At 49.9% G+C, this 15,437-nt stretch overlaps 5 protein-coding genes across 5 annotated transcripts; all 5 read right to left on the reverse strand.

The window, feature by feature from the left end:
- Positions 1-209: 209 nt before the first annotated feature.
- Positions 210-1,937, reverse strand: A1O9_08526 (uncharacterized protein; the record flags this gene model as incomplete). Its single annotated transcript, XM_013402911.1, has 1 exon — positions 210-1,937. One exon carries the CDS (start codon positions 1,935-1,937, stop codon positions 210-212), a length of 1,728 nt encoding a protein of 575 aa, XP_013258365.1.
- A 2,268-nt stretch (positions 1,938-4,205) lies between these two features.
- A1O9_08527 (uncharacterized protein) lies at positions 4,206-5,918 on the reverse strand (the record flags this gene model as incomplete). The annotated part of the gene is made up of 2 exons (XM_013402912.1): positions 4,206-5,313; positions 5,371-5,918. The coding sequence occupies 2 exons, from the start codon at positions 5,916-5,918 to the stop codon at positions 4,206-4,208; spliced, it is 1,656 nt and encodes a 551-aa protein (XP_013258366.1).
- Positions 5,919-6,898: 980 nt separating this feature from the next.
- Positions 6,899-7,786, reverse strand: A1O9_08528 (uncharacterized protein; the record flags this gene model as incomplete). Its single annotated transcript, XM_013402913.1, has 1 exon — positions 6,899-7,786. A coding segment is annotated over one exon (888 nt), but the record flags the coding sequence as incomplete, so codon positions are not given.
- A 1,500-nt stretch (positions 7,787-9,286) lies between these two features.
- On the reverse strand, positions 9,287-12,442 carry A1O9_08529 (uncharacterized protein; the record flags this gene model as incomplete). The annotated part of the gene is made up of 3 exons (XM_013402914.1): positions 9,287-10,754; positions 10,806-11,174; positions 11,238-12,442. 3 exons carry the CDS (start codon positions 12,440-12,442, stop codon positions 9,287-9,289), a joined length of 3,042 nt encoding a protein of 1,013 aa, XP_013258368.1.
- Positions 12,443-13,231: 789 nt separating this feature from the next.
- A1O9_08530 (uncharacterized protein) lies at positions 13,232-15,042 on the reverse strand (the record flags this gene model as incomplete). The annotated part of the gene is made up of 4 exons (XM_013402915.1): positions 13,232-13,751; positions 13,807-14,257; positions 14,317-14,561; positions 14,627-15,042. 4 exons carry the CDS (start codon positions 15,040-15,042, stop codon positions 13,232-13,234), a joined length of 1,632 nt encoding a protein of 543 aa, XP_013258369.1.
- Positions 15,043-15,437: the final 395 nt, after the last annotated feature.

Below are 15,437 nucleotides of genomic sequence, written 5' to 3' on the forward strand. Positions count from 1 at the left end.
GTATGCCATCCTCCGCATCGCGGCAAATCTGATCGTTCACTTGGCCTCCAAGATGGAGTGTGGTCTTATCGATAATTACAAGAGTCTCATGCCTGGTGAAATGGCTTGTGTAGTGTGCCTCGGAATATAATGCAGCCTGTTTCGATGCCCCTCTCTATGCCAGTGGTGTTCAATCATGTTCTCTTTGATACCAGCTCAACCGGATCATATCAGAGAACATATTTTGACCACACACGCATCCCTCCCTTTCCACCACGATTCGCCCGAAGGAAGAACGGTACATAAGTCAGACACTTCTTTTCAGAGGAATGCTTCCATGGCTCAAAGCGATACAAGGATGGCTTGTCATCTAGGATCTCTTTACCGACAGCACGAATCTGGACTACTGAGTCAACTCCAGCAATCTGCTGTGGCTCAATATCTGACAAAGGTTCGTCCAGGAGAAGAATGTTATCCACATCCACATCGTTATCCACATCCTCGATGCAATAGACCAAAGGACCACGCATGATGCACACTTCATCCTTGTTCGTCTTAGGATTTGTGTACACTTTCCGCGCTTGCATGGTGAAAGTCAATTTGAGGTCAATGTTCGGGGCAGGTTCAATATATAAATAGCCTCTTTCCTCTCTTGCCTCCAGCGAGCAAGTATAATGTTGAGCCCAGCCCGGGATACGTAAGCAGAGACCAGTGGTGCCTTTAACAGTGATGTTGACCTGTCCCGACCATGGCATGCCCGTGGTCTGAGAGACTACCACATCCATGTTTGGCACTACGAATGAGCTCTCCAGGTAAAGATGGATGGCGACATATTTGCTGGTGTAAGAATAGATGATCGTCCCAAGAAGCCCAAGCAGCTTGGCAACATTTGGGGGACAACAGGCACAATCCAACCAAGGCGTACGTATCTTGGCTTCACCAGTATATGTTCTCAGCGGATTCTCATAGTAGAACGTCGTGCCATCAAGTCCGATGGCTCCGAGAAAGCCATTGTACAACCCAATCTCCATGACATCACCATATTCTGAGTCAAGGTTCAATCTGAGCAGTCGTTGGCACCATAGGATCATTGCGAAAGTAGCACATGTTTCTGTATAACAGGTTCCTTGCTTCTCGGTGTCGTAGAGAAAATACGATGGACCAAATCCTTCCCATTGTCGTATCGCACCTAGGCCTCCTGTAACATACATCTTCTTGTCAACCATGTCTCGCCAAAGCCGATCAATGGCTTCCTTAACTCGTTCATTGCCATCCAGCCGATACAGGTCGGTCGCAGCTATCATGTAATACATGGCTCGCACGGCGTGGCCTTTCAACTCGTCGGCTTCGACAAGTGTACAGTCAGCCTGGTGATAAGCATAGTCTCGCGGAAACCGATACCATGCTTTCATCTCGAAAAACATGTTGGAATTAAGATCGCCGCCACGGCGATGCGCCTCGAGATCAAAATAGATTTCGTTATTCTCGTCGCGTCGGCCTCGTTCCATCAGGAAGTACTTGGCGACATTAAAGAAGAGTGGGTTTCTAGTCATCTCGAAGAGGCGAAGAAGACCAATCTCGATCTCTTGATGTCCTGGATATCCTCGTAGCTTGCCGGGCTCTGCTCCAAACACCGAATCTACATGACCGATGGCTTTGGTCACGGGTTCCAGTAATTTCCCGCTGTTGGTGAGCGTTTCGTAGGCGACACAGGCTTCTACGAGGTGACCTAAACAATAGAGCTCGTGTAGATCTCTGAGATTCGTCCACCTGTCAGATAGTCCGGTAACAGTGAAGTAGCTGTTGATATATCCATCTGGATGCTGAGCGTTTCGGATCATCTCTACCGCGTTCTCGACATCTTCGAGCAAAGCATCATCCTTCTGCTTCAAGAGGGAATAGCACGCGGCTTCGACCGTTTTGAAGATATCACTTTCCCAGAAAAGCTTCGCGTGCATATCATAGTTAGCCTTTCCGTTTTGTAACTTAAGGGAAATAATAGAATTTCACCCCTATTTTCCTTGAATCGCCTGGTCGCCAAGTAAGACAGTCCCAATAACCCGATTCTTTCTGTCTGGCAATCATTCCAGGTATCGTCTTCTCTTGTGCTCGCTTCTGGACTGGAGCCCAGAACTTGGAGTTGATGTTAACGCTGTCCACCGGGACCTGCTCAAATATTTTTGCCATATCTGGGTACGCGATTCTTGTTACCCAGTTCTTAAAGGTGTTCAGATACGTGTAGGCGTGTAATGGTATAGTGAAATGGCCATTATACTGATGGAGTGAATGCAGTCCCGCATTCATAAATAATGTTTGCGAAAAATAGAAACCTCACCAATTCCACACGAGCACCGCACTGAGAGATCGGCACAAACGTGCGTCGTGCTCTTTTGCCGACGGTTAATTTTCTCTGGCGGGACGGGTATTTCCATGGATCTTTTGAAAGAAGAGTTGAGTCACGTTCCGCCTCTGACCAGGTACCCCATGCCTCCAAAGGGCATCAGTTTCGCTGAATCTCAATTTCGGCGCGATTGTTTGTACACCGGCATTAGGCTCAAATAGTGAATCTCTTGAACTTAGCCATTCGACACCATTTTGGTGCTCTGCTATTTTCGCCTGATGAGTTCTCATTATAGGGTAGCCAGAACAGCTCGCAAGGTGAGCATAATGTTGTATATGATTCTGTGTTTAATCGGGGCGACGGCCGTTCTAAAGGGGCTTGATTTTACACGCTGCGCGTGTCTCATCTCAATACTAGACACCCGTGGTTTCACTTCCCCTAGTTCCTTTGGTCGAGTCTCCTCCCAATCTGTCTGGCTAACTTCATTGATCCGACGCCCACCATACCCTCATCAATCAACGATGAAAGCATTTAAAAACGACAGAACTCCTAAGGAGAACTGAACTAACTGCTGCGATGGAGCGTCGTACTATAATGGTCTCTTTGAACACTAGCTGCTACTCATTCACGGTGGGAGAGAGAATTCAACTCAGAAGAGCAGCCTGTTTGAGAAAAGATTCTCTCAACGACAAGTCCAGGTTGATAAAAAATCATTCTTGACCAAGTTTACTACTCCAAGCTGTGCTGTCACCTCAAAATAAGATAGGTCCTTAAGGGTACATGCGGTTTCAGCCCTGATAGAAGGTCGCACAGGCCCCCTACGCACAAAAATGTGGCCTTATGTGTCAAGTGATTGGCTCTATCAACAGTGGGCGGAACTGGGATGGGTAGATAGGTCCACGACTGCACAGCATACAGATCCCCCATGCTGAAGAGTATTAGAGCGCTTGCCACAGGCCAAGTATTCGTGGTCATCATCACGAAACTGATGTTGCATTCCCTCGAGGGACCACGGTAGAGACACAGTGAAGGAATTTCGTATACGATATATATTGCCCGCATTCTCTCAAGCAGCATCTAACAAGCTGCACATTCGGCTTATCCCCACTCTTTCGGTTTGGATCACTCTCAGATGCCGATACTTCCTCACATCAAAGGAGCTAGTCTGGCCAAAGTAGATTTGAAGTCTCGATTGCGGGGTGCGGGTAGACAATACCATGACTCGAAGGTAGCTGATGCACCTTGGGATTGACGGCCGGCATCAAGGAAAGGTATTTGTTTACAGGCCGGAGTTTCGAAGTGGAAAGACCCTTGCCCCGCAAGCGTGCTCTATGAGCAAGTCTACCCGCCGGAAAATCCCACACCAAGGTGCGACCCGACCAAAGGTTGATGTCAACAGAGGTCCGCCTAGTCTATGATCGTTATTTGAAGTCAGATAGTCTTTCGTCATCTCGATAAAGAGGCCCGAGGCTTTGAAAGAAGAATGAACGGTAAACAGGAAAAGGTACACACTGGGACGCTATGTATTCGATCACTTATATTCACCTAGACTCGCTATCACAATCGTAGCACCTGAACTAACATCGATAGCACTAAGAACTGTTCACGCCTCAAGTCCTCGGGATAAAGCCAGCCGAAAAATTCCTTTTCAGGATGATCAAGAAGAAGAGTAGGTATACAAACGCGAAGTCAGCAGATACTTTCTGCTCATACCCTCATGTACCTCGGCGAAGTGACAAGTACGGTGTATAAAAGGAAAGTAGAAGTGGGGTGGCCCATGACTCCATGCCCATGTTCGAGTAGAATTTGATGCATATCGGGGCATCGAACTGCGACCCCCCAGACTAAGGCTTTCTATCCACATCAAGGTCTCCCTGCTTCACCACTATTTCAAGTTCTGGTCTCCGAGGGAGACACTCATGGCCTTCTCGAACCAAGTTTCACCACGTGGTTCAAGTATTCGATAATACAGAAATGTTTCCACTATTGCTTCCACCTCTGACCAGGTTCGTAGACCCATGGTGCTTACATAGCGCGCGAATTGGTCGGTGAACCAACAATATGATTGTGGCGTGGTTTCTGGACGACGAGAGCGCTGTCGTTGTTCGGAGAACGCCCCCGTGTACAGCGCGTACAGCCTGGTCTCACTATACTCTGTAGTGCGTTCTTCAGGTTTGAGCTCTAGGTCTGCCGATTCCAGACTGTCGCGGAGTTGCCTGAGCAGTAGACCTGTGCCGTCAAAGAGAAGGTGGTCTCCCAGATACACTTCTCTACCACATAAGTACATCCAATAGAGCACACCCAGCAACAGGTGTTGGTGAAGGTAGATCTGCGTGAGAGGGTGTTCCGGTGACACCGCCATGGCCTTGTACGTCAGGTACCTGTCGAGCAGTCGGCCAAAGTGAACCCCGCCAGTCATGAGCGCATGGAAGTAAACCAGCTCGGGCTGGAGCACTGGTTCATTGTTTTCCTCCAGCCATAGCTTGCCAGCTTTACGTCTGTCGAGCAACGATCGTCGTAAATTGTCATCGATGACGGCGTTGAATGTGTCAGGGACGTCGTGCATGAATTTTGGTAGGCACCGGGATGCAAGCTCCACGGCTTCAGCGATTGCCTTTGGCATCCAATTGTGGACGTCAAATGACGTTCTCTGCATGGTGATCATGGAGATTTGCACATCATGGTAGAAGTCGTTCGCCAAATGGACCAGCATCATCCGATCCAAGGGTTCACGTTCCAGGTATCTCATGCATAGTCGGCTTAGCCATTGCATATGTGCCCGAGCTCCAGCCATGTTACCCGCGTATATCTCTGCTTCGCAAGCGCTGTTGACATGCTCCATTGATGCCAAATTCAAGAAGCTATCAGGCTCAGACATTTTTATTTTCAGATAATGAATACTTTTAAGGCGGCATGCGGCTGCGTAATTGAGATAGTGTGGTGTGGCGGCAGTCCTGGAAGCAATAGCCGAAGCGGAAGCAACGAGCGCGTAACTGAACGTGTAAGTTTGACTCCATCGCTCGGACGAATTTCATCAGCGGTCAGCTAACCTATGACCTGGGTCCTTAAGGCTCTCCACTTGGCTCTGCCACGTTCTATCAGCGATATCGCCTCCCAAGCCTGTGGTAGAGTCAACCTGACAAAGAGCTCTGAGTATGGTGTCCCTGTAGAAAGACAACATGGAATTAACTTGCGGAGTGATTTCGACGGCGAGGACGTCAAAGGGGTCGGAGCTACCGCGTTGAAGGATAGTCACTGGCGAGGGGGACCGCCGAATGACAGCACCACAGCTGCTTGGCAAGTAGCTGCAATTCGTGGTTTTATTCTTCTTCGAAGACGATCTCGATGGAAGCGCTGTGCGATGTGTCTCATTGCCGCGAATAGGAGGCCTATCGCTAGCTCCAACCACACCCTGCATTGAGCCAGGAGGTTTCACTGAGGCAGCCAGCGACTTATTGTCCTCCAGCCGCTTCCACTTGCGATAGGAACTCTGGATATGTTTGAATACCTGCCCTCGATTCGGCGCGGCTTTCATATTCTTTGCGTCATGGTTGACCCACTGCAATGGCGTTTGCGACGAGCCCACATAATCAGCCATTATCGGCTGCGAGGCTGCGAGCAGATTAGGCAAAGGTGAAGTATCACTTGATACGAGGTTGAGGCGCGACTTTGTCTTTTGAAGTTTGAAGATGCCCCGCCGTCGGGTCCGCTAAGACCTCCAAGGTTAAGGTTACTCCCGTTCTAGTAGTTCACTAAAGCCCGGCGCTCCAATGAGGCAGGGGCGACCCTTTCCTTCTTCTGGTAATTTTACTACGGCTTGGAGTTCTCCAATTTTCTTGATTCAACAAAGGTCCTATAGTTGTCTTGGCTCTATAAGATTCTCTTGCGTACTTCGACATCTGATGTGCGGATCGGGGGTCACAATTGCTGATCGGCCGATTTACTGCTTCAGAAGAGGAATGATTGAGCAATGAGCGAGTTCGATCTGATCATACCATCAAAAGCCTTTCCTTGAACTAACTATACAGACAATCTACATAATATACATAAGACTCTAAGATTCTTGGTGTCACTAAAGGGACTAAAACTCCAAGCTCCAAGCCAGGCGCAACAGGGGGATTATATCGAACTACAGTTATTGGAAATGCGGACATGCAGTAAAGGACGCCTGTAACTAGATAAATACCTTGCAACCAGATGAACGCCCGTAGCTCCAAACATAAAACCAAAACAAACAATTCCCAATGGCGAGGCCTGCGTCAGGCAGGAAAATCGTGCGACAAGAGGTGCGTATGTGTCGAGAAGTGCTCATGCGCAAATGCTCTCTACCAAGCGAGCTTGGCTCCAAGGAGAAAGTTTTGCGTTTGGATAGAGGGGAAGAAGATCGAGTTGCAATGATCCAATCATTCTCAGGAGGTTCGAGAGTTGTTCCTCGATGTCCCGCGGCAAGGTGGTCACTGGCTGATGAGATGAGGGGCCTACAGTTTCCCGGGATCCCACAGGTTTGGGCGGTAAGACTGTGCCATCGATCTGAGCCGAACTTAGAGCCTTATTTGATTGTTGAAGCCGTTCCCACTCATCCAGCAGGCTCTGAGATGTGACTTGTCGTCCTGCACGCTCCATCCCTTCAATGAATTTCTTCCATTCTGACTTGAGGAAGCCGTAGCCATCGTACGGCTCGGCTTCAACCAACCATTTGCTAAAATTGTCCATGCTCCGGGTGGCAAGTTCGATGGAGCACTGGAACCATTCTTGGTGTTGGACATTGCAGCCAAGGCCGTGATTGCATTTCAACTCTCTCCTCCAATACGGCAGGAGCTCGTAATGGACGAAGGTCTCCGCTCTCGCCATGTATGGCACATTCCTGACACAGTGCAACAGGGTCGGCTCGTACTTACATCTGCTCTTGATGCCTCTCATGCGGCCGTTGGTGTCTACAGAACATCCAATTTTGATGACCCCCCGGCTCGAGGCCCTCTGGTACGCATAAAGCTCCCCAATATTCCGTTCTCCAAGATCCGCAGACGAGAGAGGGCGGAGAATCATGCCAACCAGTGTCTGGTCTGACCTCCTCTTCATGGGCTCAAACTCATCTATGGAAGCGCCTCCCTCCCTCCCCAACGATGATGTCGTTGGCTGGGCTACTGCGCCCCTCGATCTCAGCCCATATCCGTGTGGAGCCTGAGGAGTCCTCGCGCCCGAGATAGTAGGAGGCGATTTGATGGCATCTAGCTCTGTTCTCCATCTTTGAAGTAGTTCTTCGGCGAGTACAGTGTCAGTGACCTTCTCGCGGTGGTCTCTCTTGCAACAACAGTTTCTGATAAATTCTCGGAGCAAGGCCGATCTTTCTGCAGAGGAGGTTTCTTCGAGAATCTTTTTCTTGATGTCCGCGGTGGTCGTGAGCAGGCGACTGGCAATTTTATTTTTACAAGGGCGGCCTTCCTGGACCAAAGGATAAATACATCTGAATTTAGGATTGGATGGATTGGATGGATTGACCTCGGAGAAAGCAACAAAGTCATCAGCGAGGGGAAGGGCAGCCATGGGTGAGACTAGACCAGATAAACGGCCCTAAAAGAGCGCAACAATCGGGTAACCAATCAGTCAGGCTGCAGCTGCGAGCGCAATGCGAGAGGTTGGATCCAAAAAGATGGCGGCTTCTCCACCGGGTGGCGTCAGTCTTTAAGTAGTTTCCAGGCAGATCAAGTTCATAGCATCGCTGCGAAGCACGGGAGATCCAGGCCGTCGCTGGAGCCTGCGTGGCTGCAGCGTTGCGTTACTGTTCTGTGGCTGATAATCGCGCGATTGGTACTAAGAAGCTCATTATTGGTTGACGGGCATCAATGCGAGCCGGAGCGGGCATAATCAATTGACTACTGTTCCTGGGCGCTGCAGGACAAGTCCATTGACTAGACCAGGCGTTTCTCAAGGCGCTCTCCGGCCACACCCAGACACTTTCTCTGAAGGTCGACGTCATGATCCTTGCAATTAGACTGAGTGTAGTTTAGGATGGAGGCCTCTTGCGGAAGGTCGAAGCCGTTAGCATCATGTGGACGCAGTACATTAACAGGAACTCCTCCATCACATGCCATAGATCATATCCGATATAACCCTTCTCTAATAATAGCAACACCTACCGTTATTTTAGCCTTTTCTCTCCGGGTTCTGGGCTACATGAGATTTCAGAAGGTAGAACTGGTGTTCATTCTCGATAATCTTCTCACTCAAAATGAAGACACATTGAGCATATCAAATTTAGGCAGAAAGAGAGAAAAAGCCTTGGGGCGTTGTAATATAGGATTTGATAGTATTGTAGGGCAAACGAATTTCCCACCTTTCTCAATCTAGAATGTACTACGTACTATTATGTACTTGTAGATCAAACTCAGGTCGTCATCTCGTCAATCGTAAGTTGCCTTACGAGTACGGGGGAGGAGTGTGAAGTTGGGTGGGTTTACAGCTGCTTAGGGCACGGTCCGATCCGCTTAACCACGGTTAGTAGCTCGATCCGCTGAACCCGTAAACCTATTCGTACTTCTAGTAATTCACCTTATTCCTGGGTTCTGGTCTACGAAAGTACAGAAAGAGGCTACGACATCATCATGATATTGGAAACAACACAAGGGACGCATCAATTTTGCAACGAGACCGCCGAGTTTGAAGAACGGCTCTAACTACTCAGAGGGTAGGGAAAAGCTTGGTTACAGACGGTATCCGGAGCTGAAGTTGGTGAACAAGTATCATTCAGATTCACCATCGACATATAAGCGCACTGTGCCACCATTAGTTTCTGCTCGATGTCTCTCTCTCTCTCTCTGTGCATAGATATACACAAAAATCTTGCGCTTATTAAAAGTTAACACTCAGATTTCCGACCTTTTCATCATCATACATCGTCGGGAGGGCGCAGGAGATAACCAACCATCTTGGCCACTCGACTAGCCTGCCAACCAATCCATCATTTAGTCAGTAATACACATCATCATCAAACGGCCTGTCTCGCGATGACCCTTGAAGATGGTGGCGCTTGTAGCCATACGTCGCTCCTCCGCCGACTGCTCCACCACCGCTGCCTCTATTACCCATCGTGCCCATCCCAACACCCATAGCACCACCACTTGCGTCATTCTGCTCAGACGAGTACCCATTAATTCCTCCAGCTCCGTTGCCAGCGCCATTGAACTGTGCAGTATAGCCATTGACATCGACGGGATTCGTGTCCAGATATGCTTCATACCCGCTGCCGTAGCCAGCGCCAATACCATTGCCCATATAGTCCGGGGAGTTGTCATCCGTGGCAACTCCACTGCCGGTACCAACTCCACCGGAAGCACTGCTGTTGATAACACCACCCTGACCGCCCCTCTGCACAGCATGAGCAGCGGGACCTTCCTCATCGAAGAAGCTCAGGTCAAGGTTCCCCCAGTCCTGCTGTGTGGGACGACCCCAATTCTCGAAGCCTACGGCAAGCTGGTTCTGGTCCTTGAAGAACCAGTCCTGTGTCTCTTCTATGAGTGAGTCGACACCTCCGAAGAGGCGGGCAGCCTCCAACGGCCGGCCTGCCGAGCCACCGGCCCCGGCTGCGGCGGCAGCAGATGCTGAGGCAACCGCGCCTTTCATGCGTGCTTGGTGCGAGTTCCACGCATCTTGCTGTGCTTGTGTTAGGTGTGTCGATGGTCGGATTTTATGAAGGTTGCGTGACAGGTCAGCCGCGCTAGTCGGTGGGAGAGAAAGACCACCTGAACTGCGTCGTGTATCGATCGTTTCTGCTGGACTAGGAGCCATGTGACCTCCAGATAGGCCAGGATAGACTTGTGGAATCGAGGACCGCATTAATGCCGCTTGCTGCTGCTGCTGCTGCTGCTGCTGCTGCTGCTGCTGCTGCTGCTGAATGTTTCGTGCCATGAGGTCCGTCAGCTGCAAAGGCTGCGATGTGATCTGTTTTGCCATTTGTGCGAGGTTCTGGCTCTGTGGCGAGTAGTTGGCAAGGACTCCACCGGTGCCAGTGCTGCCATCTCCGCCAAGTCCCCACTTCATGCGCACACGCGTGAAGACGACGTCCGCCTCGTCAGGAACTGTAATTTTCCATTTTTCGGCGCACACCTGTAGTACCGTTAGGGTCCGCCTTGCGGCCGTCCAGCACTCGCCCATCTCCTCGAGGTGTTTCACGCCGTGGATAATGTCCCGCCGAGCATTCTTATCAGGTAGGTTCAATAGGTGGATTGTACATGCTGAATGTACGATATAAATGGCGATATTACAGATTTGGCGTAGTCCATGGGTGCGTTTGTAGAGTCGGAAGAGTTTCGATACGGCGCCAGCAGCTTGCGTGCAGAATTTCCGAGGTGAGATATGAGGGGGCAATGGTGAGGTGCTGCGTGTGTATCTAAGGAAGGGGCGGTAGAGGTGTATATATAACAACTGGAAGAACATGCTAGATTGCATTAGATATTTGATGGGCAGAAATTGAAATTACAGTACTCACTGCATCAGTAATACTTGGGGCAGCTGGCCCTCTCTCGCCTCCAGTTCAGATGGGAGTGCCTGCTTCCAAGCTTCTAGTCTTGTGTGCACGTCACTCAATTTCTTGAGCTCGGCTTTGGAGGAAATTGGTTTGTCGATTTGAGTAGGGTTGTAGAAGGAACCTAGTAGATCACCGGATATTTCAGCTAGTTTTGAAAGCTGCAGGGCAACGGCTCGCGTGCGTGCTGGTTGTGCATGTGCTTGGATAATACCGGAGTCAGTGTACGGAGACCACATTTCACTATCTTCGTGTGGGAATACATCAGGCTTCTTCACCGTGATATTTGGCATTTGAAGCTGAGGTTGGCGTCCAAGATAATTCGACCAACACCTGGAAAGCACCAATTGTCAGCCGAATGTGTGGTGAGGAAAGTCAGACAGGGGATGGCCATACTTATCAAAAAGGAAACATCCCCAAAATGTTATCCTCCTTGCGTCAATATCTTCATCTGCAAGCCGAGATGATTCATTAATTGGCGATACATCAACGTTCAATCCAAGATCGCATGCCATTCGAAAACTCATGCCACTATATACCCAGCCTTTACTCTCACGGCCACATCCAGCCTCCCGCACCGACATCAACGCCAGAGCCTGGACGGTGCACAGCTTTGCATTGGCGAACTCATCATCCTCGTAGAGGAGCCTCTTAGCCTCAGCGAAGAAATGGTCGCCTGTGGTGCCTGAGTTGTCAGGGTCTGCTTTTGCCGCTGGTCTGGATGAAAAGTGACAACCCAGGGCGAGCATGACGTTCACAAGCAATGGGGAGCAATACTGGGAGGATGTGCCAGTCAAGAAATCGCGGTAGAAGAGCTGCTTCGCCAGTGTTGTGAAGAAAGCGTAGTGCCAACAGAAATACATGTTGATAAAATGGAGAATGAGCTCTTTATCCTCCGTGACCGTGGTCCACGATAAGATTGCCTCCTCCCGCGGGCGGACTATGCTGGTGTCTAGCTGCTGACCGGGGGATTGCCCAGATGCTCGTTGAGGATCGTAGTCTTCTGGCAACCATATGAGGTTGGACGTGCCACCGATAAATTTCACGGAGCCATCAAGCATCAGGTCACCCATCCTTCCCGACAGCTCGGCTTCAAATTGAGGCACAGTTTGGTCATCTTTATAGACGGGGGAGTCAGGAACCTCTTCTGCCGCAATACTCTCTTCTGTCTCAATGCGGTGGGCGAGCTCTTCGAGGCTATCGCATGTGCGGATCTGGCGAACGAGCTCCATTACATCGTCCTCCTCCGCGTTGAGGATGGCTTGGATAAGAACCTGGAGGGTAGTATTCTTGGCTTTGGAACTGTCTACTTCCTTCTTATACACGCCTTTCCGTCGGTGATCGGTATGGGGCGCATATTCGCACTCGGTCAGATAAACTGAAGCGCAAGCAGCGCACTTGGGTAGGTTTCCATCGCACTTTGACTTTCTCTTTCGACAGGCGATGCAGGCTGTACTGACGCACCTTCGTTTGCTTGCTGCGCTTTCTTTATCCTTGCTCTTGTTTTTGCTTTTGGATAACTGCGCCCCAGATTCTTCTGTGATAAGAGGAATGTCATGATCTGCAGGAGGAGTCTGATCGGGGTTGACCTCGTCGGCCATGGTGGCTTTAAGTGTTCGCTTGACGCACCTGCGCGTCCTCTGATTTTAAGGTCTTTTTCGGACAGAAGAGGCTACTGTTTCATGTAACCTGAATGCTAGAAGCCGGTACATGTGCATCCTTTCATCTGGCAGAAATCCCGGACTCTTGCGGCGCAAACTCATCTATACCCCAGACAACAAATGCAGAGCGAATCGTGGGATCCACCTGTTCTGAATAGGAAATACAAGTCAGGGCTGAAGATTAGTAAAAGCCTGCATGCGCGGCTTCGGCGCAGAAGGGAGGAGCAAGAGAAAGTAGCCGTAGGCTATCGGCGTCGCCGTTGGTAATGGTCGATGGATTGAGGCACCGAGGAAAACAGCAGTCAATATTGCGTAGACCGGATTCAGAGGGACTACGGATGAGATTTCAGATTGGGATCAGGATGGGATCTCAAATGAAGACTCAGGAGGAGAACAAGAGGCAAGCATCTTATCGGTAGTCCCTGGTTGGAAGAATCGGGGACCATGGGATAATGCCAATGCGCAGATCCAATCGCGGGGCAGATGATTTGGATTGAGAGAAGGACGATCAAAGTACTTCCGCTTCCGAGGGCGGGCAAAAGTCTTGGCATATCACGTGGCCCTGGCGGGTGGCAGCCATGCGATCACGGCCCGGTGAGACATAACTCAGAAGGGTGGTATCTATGTGCAATACCGAAAGTGAGGCATTTACAAGGCCAATAAACATTTAATTCTTCGCTCTGGTCTCATGTATAGTCAAGGCCAGTCCCAATAAGCCATCCCAGTTCATCAGCGTAGCTCTAATAACGCCTTGCTGTTCTCGTACACCACGTAGCTAATGCTAACTGCCGGGGCAACCTTCAGTAAATTCGGTGTCACGCCCTTGAAAAGTCCTTTGAATCCTTCGCCTTGTATGGTCTTGATTGTAACATCTGCGATCCCTTTATATGTTGGTGGATGAAGTACTGTGCCTTGAGCCTGTAGTCGCGTCCTTAGGAGGTTGATTGGATACACAACCGTGGCACTGATCGCTCCTGATGTCGCTCCGATGATACCTGTGATCAGATTGCTCATGTCCACATCCTCCTCGTGACATCGGTTCGCTTTAGCTTTTCTCGCTAGCACAAAGTGTTTGCAATTCTCGAAAATGAATAAGTCAATGGCACTGTACGGGAACATCCCGGCGAGTCCCATTCCTAGACCTCGATAATATGGTAAGAGCCTGCCTTGCCTCCACATTTTCTTTGCCGTCTGGGCAATCAATGCATTTCCATGGAGACCACCCGAGACCGTCTCACATTGCATTCGGCTGTAGAGCGAAAATACATTTAGCGCAAAGAATGAAGGAAGTCGCAAGTACTTACAACTTTAGCGTATCCAAAGGATATACCACACACTGTGATATTACACCTCCAAATCCTCCCGCAAGGAACTGCGATGTCGGATGCAAATGCTTGGGATCAGAGCCCTCGAACTCAGCAAGCGCTTTCTTCGCTGCCTCGTAGGCTCCAAATTTCATGGCTGATTCAGGCATGACTTTGACCACATTCAGACCATTCCCAGCAAACAAGCTGCGCATGCCACCAGCCGCCCATAAATCTTTACAGGCGTCGACCAAGGGGCGACTGAAATTCTTGATCACCTGCAGTGGAGCACCATCCTTTGCAGCTGCAAGGGCAGCTTTCTTCGGACTGGTCTGTGCAATGAGATAGACTTTTAGTCTGTCAAGTGGTGCAGTGGCCGTCCTGGAGATCATGCCTGCTAAACCGCCTGCTATAAAATAGCCTAATGGAGGGAGAAGGTCTGTCAGCATTTCTAGCAAGCCAGTCAGAATTTGTAAAGGAGCGTTGTTTCAACAAAATGGCGTGAAAAACGAGTAACCAAGGCGGATATACTCATCTGGCCGAAAGCCGGCGCCCAAAAGAACCAGTCATCGGACCTGGACTTTTGTCGGCGTCGTTGTGCTCGCTGATGAAGAGGAAAGGGTACTATACCAAAGCCTTGCAGTGTATCGTTTATGTGAACATCTCCTTCTTGATTCACATTCGCAGTCGCGGAATAGTATGTGATGACGGCGCGAAGACTGGGCTGATTTGCTGGGAGGAACATGAGGAAATTTCTAGCGGGGTCTTGTCAACAGGACGGTTCTCATGAGGTGATCACAGGCTGGACAGTCAAACTCACCTCCATTCCTCAAAACTGATCTCGCCATCATGATTCGTATCCACCTCATCAAAGAATTGATCCAGCTTTGCATTACTTATGGTAAGGCCAGACCGACTGAAGGCAGAACGAAGTTCGTCCTTATCGAGTGCCCCACTATGATCTTTGTCGATGCTCTCAAACAGCTGCCATAGTTCCTTCTCAGCATGCTCCACAAAGACTCTGAATTCGTTGAACTGTATTCTTCCATCGCCCGAGGTGTCAACAGCTTTAAGAACGTCGGTGAGAAGGGCATCGGCGTTCTTGAGTGGATGGTCGATCGTGCGGAGGCCTTTCTGGAGTGCTGGCAGGTCTAGCTCGCCTTGATTGCGGGTGTCAAGTTTGCGCCATAGCTCTTCAATCCGCTGGTTGCGGCGTTCATTGGACTCTCTGTTCATACTCCGCCTGGTATGATTGGGACAGGGTGACTATCTGTGAGGGAGCATGGCTGTTATTCTTTGCTCACCGAGTCCAGCACTGGAGATGCAGATATCAAGTGGGCTCGAGACGGTGTTGTAGGAATGGAAGGAGCCTTGGAACGATCCAAGAGATAGATGGCCAAGGGTTTCAGAACAGAAGTAAAGGAGGTTTCGCGTTGACTGAAGGTTGGAGCTTGCAGTTGCTTGGAGCTGTGACGTGGGGTCTCCATCCAAAATTCAACTTGCCCACTTTTGCCCATTCTAACCAAGGAATGCGCAGCCTCGCGTCGCCAAGCGTTGTTGGTCACGTGTAAAAGTCCCTTTGGTGCAGCCTCGTTCGGATTCTGTTTGGCGGTGATGTCTATTCGTTGCTC

This window comes from Exophiala aquamarina, assembly GCF_000709125.1.
Source record: "Exophiala aquamarina CBS 119918 chromosome Unknown aczIA-supercont1.7, whole genome shotgun sequence".
NCBI classification, from domain to species: Eukaryota; Fungi; Ascomycota; class Eurotiomycetes; order Chaetothyriales; family Herpotrichiellaceae; genus Exophiala; species Exophiala aquamarina.